This window comes from Leuciscus leuciscus (assembly GCF_965113295.1).
Source record: "Leuciscus leuciscus genome assembly, chromosome: 7".
In the NCBI taxonomy this organism is placed as follows: domain Eukaryota; kingdom Metazoa; phylum Chordata; class Actinopteri; order Cypriniformes; family Leuciscidae; genus Leuciscus; species Leuciscus leuciscus.
Window position 1 is genome coordinate 36,272,986 of NC_138731.1, and position 8,651 is coordinate 36,281,636.

At 38.2% G+C, this 8,651-nt stretch overlaps 1 protein-coding gene across 2 annotated transcripts in view; it reads right to left on the reverse strand.

Moving 5' to 3' along the window:
- Positions 1–4,479, reverse strand: part of erbb4b (erb-b2 receptor tyrosine kinase 4b) — a 310,282-nt gene extending 305,803 nt beyond the window's left edge. For both annotated transcript variants that reach the window (XM_082174552.1, XM_082174551.1), the window contains exon 1: positions 4,111–4,479. In XM_082174552.1, coding sequence (XP_082030678.1) covers positions 4,111–4,189 — 79 coding nt within the window. In that variant the 5' untranslated portion in view covers positions 4,190–4,479. The remainder of the gene's footprint in view (positions 1–4,110) is intronic.
- Between the last annotated feature and the right edge of the window lie 4,172 nt (positions 4,480–8,651).

The following is an 8,651-nucleotide window of genomic DNA, read 5'->3' on the forward strand; positions in this document are numbered from 1 at the left end:
TCATTAGCCATAACATCAAATCTCACTGGGGTTCTTTCAGCGTCTCGCACCATGAATACAGCGTTTCAAGTTAATAAATAGTTCCAAACCATGAAATTCAGTTTTTTTGTACATACAATGAATCTGAACTGGCCTTCAAGAAAACCTTAACATTTAGATATGATCTTTGAGCCTTAAAAGGAAAAAGAAAAAGAAAAGAAAAGACAATCATTCAAAGGAGATTCAGCGGGCAGGTTTTGTTGGTTAAATCAGTGTAGAAATTGAGAGAAGTGACAGAATGAATATGCAATGTGCTTTGAGCCAGTAGCAGGTCTACCATGATCAAATCCACAAACAAATCATCAAATTCCCATTAGCCTCTGGAAGGCTGAGGCAGCACATGTATCGCAGTCAGTGCAGGGAGACACTCAGAGCCGGAGCAGAGAGCAACACGCTGCGCAGGAACCCGCCTTCGCTTGGCAGGAGTTGGCGCTCCTAACAGAATCAAAGGCTGCTTTTCTTCCCATTGAGACACACGGGCTCAGAGGTCAGCCTGCCTTTCTTGGACCAAGATGGAGAAAAACTGAATAAATGGGCTTTGTGAGACAATGGGTTATTGCTGCGTGGGCAGGCGTTTGTAGCACTGTGCCCTCTCACTTTGACAAAATAAAAAGAGAGCGAGAGATGATGCGCTTCGACTACCACGATAAAAGCAAGTACTTTACCCTTCTTTGTTGATAGGGCTTCCTGTCTGTGCCACACTGTGTAAACATTTAGATACTGTGAACTTGAGATGTGTGTGCCTGGATATAAATAAACAACGCCTCACGAATAAGCATATGCCATATCATAAGCCGCAGACGGAGTTACGTGTTATACAGGATAAAGAAAAAAGATTTGCGTAAACAACAGCATTAAAAAAGCAGAGATTAAAAAGAAGGGAAGACAGCTCAAAATGGATAGAGCAATGAAACTTCTACAGAAAGTGAGGAGGGGGAAAAGGAGAAAGGATTCCCGTGGGATACTTTGGCCTCATATGGGAGCTGTCAATCAAAAGCTTGTATGAAACCTCGAGAGGCCAGATCAGAATGGACAGAGCTAAGGAAATGTACTTTCCCACAGTTAACAAAAATGTAATATTCACATTCATTCATAGATAGATAGATAGATAGATAGATAGATAGATAGATAGATAGATAGATAGATAGATAGATAGATAGATAGATATCAAAGGAAAGGTTCTTTATGCAACCTACTTTTAAAAAAGGCATTTTAATCCTTAAAATGGTCCTGTAAATTCAGTTTGGAGCCATTTTAAGATTTTAGATATACAGACAAACTACCCTGTATTATTCACTTCTCATGCTTGTAACACAGCTCCATTGTAGCAGGGAATCTATCATAGATTCATAGAAAAAGATCAGATAGCGAAAAGGAGAGTTAAATTGCTGAACGATTAATTTTCATCAGCAGCCAGTCTCACTGACGGGACTTAATCCAAAGCTAAGCCGATTAACAAACTGATATTTGTGTTCCTACTATTCCCCACAAGTCTTGCTACTGGCACGGCTCCTAAATGTCATGGAACAGACTGATTTAAATTCACGACCATCTTCAGACAGACTGAAACGATAACCGATACAGATCACAATAATGAGTAATACAGCCAACTAAACACAACAGCACACTGCAGTGGTCAGATCTCTCATCATCATAATCATTATCATTAACCCTTTCATAAACTCGGCATCCAGCAGAAGGACACGCTTCAAGATTTCCCATATTATGACCTGTAACTTATGAGACAAATTGTGCAAAATAAACAGATTATTGACCAAAACAAAGTTACATAATTTAATAATCATTTAAATATTTAATATTTAACATTAATATTTTATTCACTATTCAACTATGTATTCATGGAATCATGTAGCCTTCATGTTTAATGAACTTAGGTTCAATCATTATATTTAGGCAGTTGACAAAACTTTCCTTAAAGGATTTCAGGCTAAAACTGACATGCAAATGGAAAAGTGTACAAAACTTTCTTCACAGCTGTAAACGATCTTTACCTTCAAGTTCATTTAAAATGCACCTACAGTATGGTGTGAGTGACAAATTAGTATTTAAAATATTTATACATTAATATGAGTTTATAAAACCTGCATGCAACAAATAGGTATAGATGAACTGGAAACATTTAGCTTAGTTTTTGAAGTATAGCATGTCAAACCACTGGACAACAGCTTGAAAGTTTGCCATACCCATTACCTAATTATAGTTCAGAGTAACGATCGGTTAAAATTGTTCTGTTAAAAAAAACAAAAGAAAGAAAGAAACTTGCAAAGGCTGTTTAGCACCAAAATTTATTATTCTGTTGTTGCAAGCCAAAGAAACATCCGGAGATGTTACAAATCTTACAAATCATGTTCGTAATAAGCATGTTATTTAGCCTACTTTTACCGACTGTAACTTTGCAGAATATCCTACAGTAGTGTTGTTGTTGTTATTGTTTAAGCTGTATACCCATTAAAATCGCTCTCCCCTAAGGCTTTTTAATTTATTTAATCTAAAATAACAATTGGATCAGGATCGTGTCTCCTCCGGGCAGCGCAGCGGAGCGCAGACGTGCGTCAGGAGCCCGTGCCTTTGCCAATGACACTGAGATCAGTGACGAACTAGAAGAACTGATTCATTCGTGATCTTTACCTGCATGCTTTCGACAACTGCTTTTGCCCTTTAGTCAATGGTCAGTGTGTCTAATCGCCACAAATAACGGATTAGCTTTGAAAACACACAACGCAAACTGCGCATAGAGATAAACATTTGAAAGTTTCGAGCGATTCAAATTCATCAAATGGCGTAATGCTTTGCTAAAAAGTTTTCTTGAATGTTTTAATGAGGTCAGTTCAGCTCGACTGTGATGGAGGATCGTGGCTACAGCATCATTTATACTACTGTAATCGATATCGAGATTGATTAATTTATACCTATTCTGGATGGATCTGCGTTTGAAAATTAGTCATGATGACTATTCATCAATGCATGTGTGCGTGTGTGTGGGGGGAGGGGGAAAGGAAATGAGTATGCCAAGCTAAAATTTATTTATTTGTATTTTATAAAATGTATTTCAGTTAGTCCATTATTTTAATATCATTGCTTTTTATATACTTGGAATAACATATTATTTGTATGTAGCTACACGTGAAGACTATAGGCTAATGTCAATAAAGGAGAGAGAGAGAGAGAGAGAGAGAGAGAGAGAGAGAGAGAGAGAGAGAGATTCAGACTATCTCGGTTCATACTACCACCATGTGGAGATGTGGACGCAACATTGCTGTGTATTTATTCTTATGTCATAAAATCTGCCAGTCATAATATGTGTTATAATTTCAAAAATGCTACTTACATTTTAAAATCATTTAGTCTGTTTAGTTAGGCAAACTTTCCAATGAAAAAACATTCGAAATAGACCATAAATTCCCACTAAAATTGTACATTAAGACAGCTTACAAATAACTACATTTCTGCATGTTTACATCAACAAATTTAAAGGACGCTCAAATCAAATATGGCGCATTTGATTCCACGATGACATTTCAAGTTTCCAGTTTCTTCTCAGCCAACGAAAAGTCAACTATAAGCAGTCACACGCACCAGAGGTACGACACAAGGCAACAGAAGTGATTTTTCACATGCACGGAAAGCAATGACCACTCAAACTCTTTCTCAGACAGTGTACGGGCTGAGAATAACAAAACAAACGTCCAATGAGACTGAATGCCCCTTTCAGTGCCACTCTGCGCTATCAGTGCCATTGCTCCAACTGTATGCCAGCCTATTTCACACCAACACACATAGAGACTCTATGCATGAAATCTATGCATCATTGTGGTAGTGAATGAATGGCACTCATTTATCAATACAATAACGCATCTTATAGATTTCAGGGTTTTAATGTTAAGGGAGATTCAGGCACCAAAAAAAAAAAGAAAGAAAAAAAAGGTTTCTCGCACCAGAGATTGGGTACTGCGAGAAGCATCCTCAAAAAAAGTAAGCAGAGCTCATAGGTGCGTGCACGAGACGCATAAACACCTTTGCGCACGAGACGATGGCCAGTCGTTTACTCACCTTGCTGCGAGTCGCTCAGACGGACCGCCACAGAAGTGAGAAGAAACCCGAGGCAACACAGAGAAGATGCCAGCTTCATGTTTGAAGTTGCCCGTGTGTTTCACATGTCCAACACCATATCCTTTTAATTTAAATGTCTTAAGACAGGAACGCAACTGCGGAGGAGTGACTTCTCAAGTGCTGCTGTTGCTTGTCAGAGTAAATGAGGAAATAAGACGTCCCGTTTAAATGGTAAAATAGTCCTCAGGAAAGAGTGTAAAAGTTCAGGAGCGAGAAATTTGCTGTTTAGTGCTTTGACAGGATCTCGACGCAAGGCTCATGCCATTACTCTCTTCAGACGCTCTTCAGCGCTGCGACGGCACAAAGCCTAAGACACGCCCCCGAAGAACTACACACCGCCCTCCGCTCAACTGATTGGTCCAAAGTCTGTATAATTAGACAAGAGCCCGCCTTAGCACGCCCAGCGTAAGTTTTTGATTGGCTTCAAGAGGCGCTCGCTTCTAAATACACCTGTCTCGTTCTGCATACAGCGTCTTCTTTAACAGGGCGTTTGTTCCGAGTTCAAGAGGTTTAAAAGCAAAGCTTTTCCCATCATGAATTGTCAGAGGACGCATGTAGACGTCGTTATTCCGAATTAAGCTCTACATAAGTTGGATGATTATACAGTATACAACCCCAGACGGTATATTTATGATAGGCCTATTGCTATACAGTAACTATAAGCTTAATGTGTGTTAATCTTAATGTCACGGTTGCAGCACCAATGCATGTACATGATTTTACCATGACTTTCTCTACATTTATATTACTATATTTATTTATTTTTTAAATCACAATATATAGCACTGTCACTCACAAAGAGCAACATTCAATTAAATGTTTTGGGGCCAAACATATAGACTGTAAAAACTTATACTATTACTTTAAAAGATTGTATGAATTTCCATGTTTTTTCCAGATCTGGAAATTACAATCTTAAAATTCCATGATATTTTACAGGTTTTCGATTACAACTGACACCCACAGTTAATAATGACAGGAACATATAGTTAATCTAATCTAGTTACAAAGTGTTACAGAGAAAATCAATGCTTTATATTAGGGGTCTCTGAGTTGGTTGCGCATCCTGTAAAAGAGTGAAAAGCGTCTTGTTCAGACCACTAAGCAGTCCTTTCAATGACACACTCCACGTTCACACCTGCTATCAAAGACGGGGGCAGTCATATGCAATAATAATAATAATAATAATAATAATAGGTATGCTTCACACACACCCTCATATAAACATGTCATGCGGTCATACTACTCAAGAGCAAAATATTGAAACAATGCTGAACTTGGGGTTTTCTATTATTTTGCTTTTGTCTACAGCCAATGTTTCAGTGCTCCTCATTGAATTTGTTAATATTGCATAGTCTATAAAGACTCCTATAAAGTCGGTAACACTTTACAATAAGGTTCATTAACATTAGTTATTAACTAACATGAACTAACAATGAGCAATACATTTGTTACAGCATTTATTAATCTTTGATAATGTTAGTTAATAAAAAAAGCTGTTCATTGTTTGTTCATGTTAGTTCACAGTGCATAACGAATGTTAACAAATACAAACTTTGATTTTAATAACGTATTAGTAAATGTTGAAATTAATCTGAACTAAGAATAAATGCTGAAGAAGTATTGTTCATTCTTAGTTATGTCATGTTAAGAATTAGAAGTAGCCTATTGTTCATTCTTAGTTCATGTTAACTAATGAACCTTATTGTAAAGTGTTACCATAAAGTCAACATAGACCATACATATAGCCTATATTTGAAATATTACATCCAGCCCACACTGATATACACCACCTTACACACACAATATTGCTGTATATAAGCCAGGAAACTGGGTTGACCTAGAAAATCCCTTTCATTTTCACTATGTCCTTTTCCTGTAAACTCTGCTTTTCACACTTCTGATGGAGTCAAAGCAAAGTTTGACAGCTCGATGTGCAGGTGTGTTGTTTCGGCACTGTTACTGTAGTACTGACCTTTCACCACAGGAGGGAGTCATAGCCACACCTCTGGGGTTACCAAGGGTCAGAGCCAGCAGGAGATCAAGCTGTTTCCACCCAAGCATACAGCCCTGCAAATGACATTGGCTTCTTCTTAATATTATATGGAGAGAACATGCTCTTTTAAATAAGTAACTAAGTTTTGCGATTTGATTAAATATTATAAAACATCAGCTGTCACTTAACAAGATGCTTTCCTGTTCTCATTTGTCAGCTCAACAGCGAACAACACAATTAAGTGACAAAATATTCAAATGGGATTTTTTGTTCCTTTAATAAATCTCTCAGAATGGTATGTATGACAATATCTTCCAGATGCTCTCAATCGCATAATTCATTTTCCGGATTAGGAGAGTGAATAGCAGAGGTTCCGTCGGTTGGCAAAAACACCCTTGATGCCGGGTGTAGAGCTAATCTAATACATGACTCCATGATTTGTTTAATGGATGAGAGTTAGCTGTGCAAGGACCGCCAATAAAACCTGAGCCTCCAGAGGCCCTTCCGTGCATAATGATTCCAGACACACAATATCCAAGTAATGAAGCGGCTTTATCAAACTAGGCAGAGCTTATTTCCACCGGTGTCCTTCTCTCCCCTGCTATCTCCCATTACACTTCCTGCATTCAAACAGCATCGACGCTCAACAGCCTGCCACAAAAGACCAACAGCAGTGCGTGTAAGAGAATTAGTCAATTTTGAGGAAAACATAAAAAAAAAAGATTTTATTTACATTCAGGAAATGCTATTTCTCGACAGACCATCATAATCACAAGAGATTATATCAGACTGGATGTATTATGGCTACAGAAGTGGGCAGAGATGGCTCAGGGTATATACTGAACTGAAATAATAACAAATGCAGTCCTTTTAAAGAGGCCATATCATGCCCTTTTACAAAGTCTTGCTTGGTCTACTAGAATAGGTTTTCATGTTTGAATGTTCAAAAAAACAACACATTTTTTCAGATATTTTACAGTTGCAGCACCTCTCTTCCCAGTCTTTCAGTAATGCAGAATACACACTCCACGATTTTAGCCCCAATTTTCACTTGCCGAGAGTTTTGTGGAAATCGCCATCAAATGCCTGAAATCGGAGGCGAATCGGTGCTTGTTCAAGAAAGTTTTTGAAGGCAGCATAGATGTATCCTTCACTGCCTTAGAACGGAACTCACAGGATTGTGGGATATCAGTGACGGTTAAGCTAAACAATGAAGATGGTGTCTTAAAGTTGCAGTTAGTGGTCAGTTTGTGTGTAAATGTTTTCCACTTTAATAGTTATCACCAAAAACTTGCTCTATTTAGTTGTAGACCAAAAAAACGTTATGCTGCCACAGAAGTCTGTCCTAAATCAGTTTTGTGAGGAACCCATGTGCGGAAACGCTGCCTGCAAATGTAATGGAGAACAGCTAATAAGAGTCAGAAACGCCGTTTCGAATCTAGCTCGAACCAGTGGGGTTACACAAAGTCATTCGGTGTGTTTGATATGAAGCGGGGCTGCACAGACCCAAACATTTATGAAATCATGCTAATGCAACTCAGCCAGGCCTCGTTTCTTTTTGTTGTGTATGACTTGGGCAGGAGATATTTAAATGAGAAATGTTGTTACGTGTACGGTGTACAGTATGTCCCCGGAAAAATCTAGGCGTTTCAGGAAGTTCAGAAACTGGTATATCGAGAATAACTTCCTTTGGATTGGACTTTTTGTTTTCTAGGTTGAACAAAGTTGAAAATGTAAAAAATACAATAAAGATTAAAAAACTCCTCTTAAAATTATCAGTCTACATCTTTTTTTATTTTTTTTATTAGCTATAACCTCCTTTGAATCAGGTTTAATATGAGGCTATGTTATTTCATCTAGTAAACGCCATAGAGTAACATGTTTGCATTTCATTTCCCCTCTGAACACACATTTGACTCTTTAACTGAAATGATTCAGTCTACGGCGAACTGCGGAGAACAGATTCTCCATTTTTGAGAAAATAACTGAGCTGAATGACACATAACTATCTTCACTATCTTAAACCGTAATCGATATTAATACATCACAATGTACAAATGACCAAGTTATGACATAATTACGCTCTTTTGAATGAGTCTGCATTCAGTAATCTAAATATGCCCTAAAGTTTGATGATCTGTTACTTTTTTAATGGCCCGGAGTCAATTGACAAATTGTGTCGTCTTTAGGCGGCTTAGATCTGGAGTCGCTGAGCAATGAGAAGCATTACCGAATTACACACACGCCATTACGTGGTCACTGCCATTGCTAACCGCCCTCATCAGAACTTAGAAGAGGATTCAGTGACTGTGTAATTGTTTTCCGTTCGGTAGATGCTCCCTGCTACCATCTCATCGCGAGAGTTCTCTGACTCACTCTGGGTTCTCGCTGTTTTCATCTGCTCAGTACTTTCAGAAACATTTACCCACTAAAATACATGCGGAGAGGAATGAATCTATAGCTGTGTGAATAAGAGAGCGAGAGA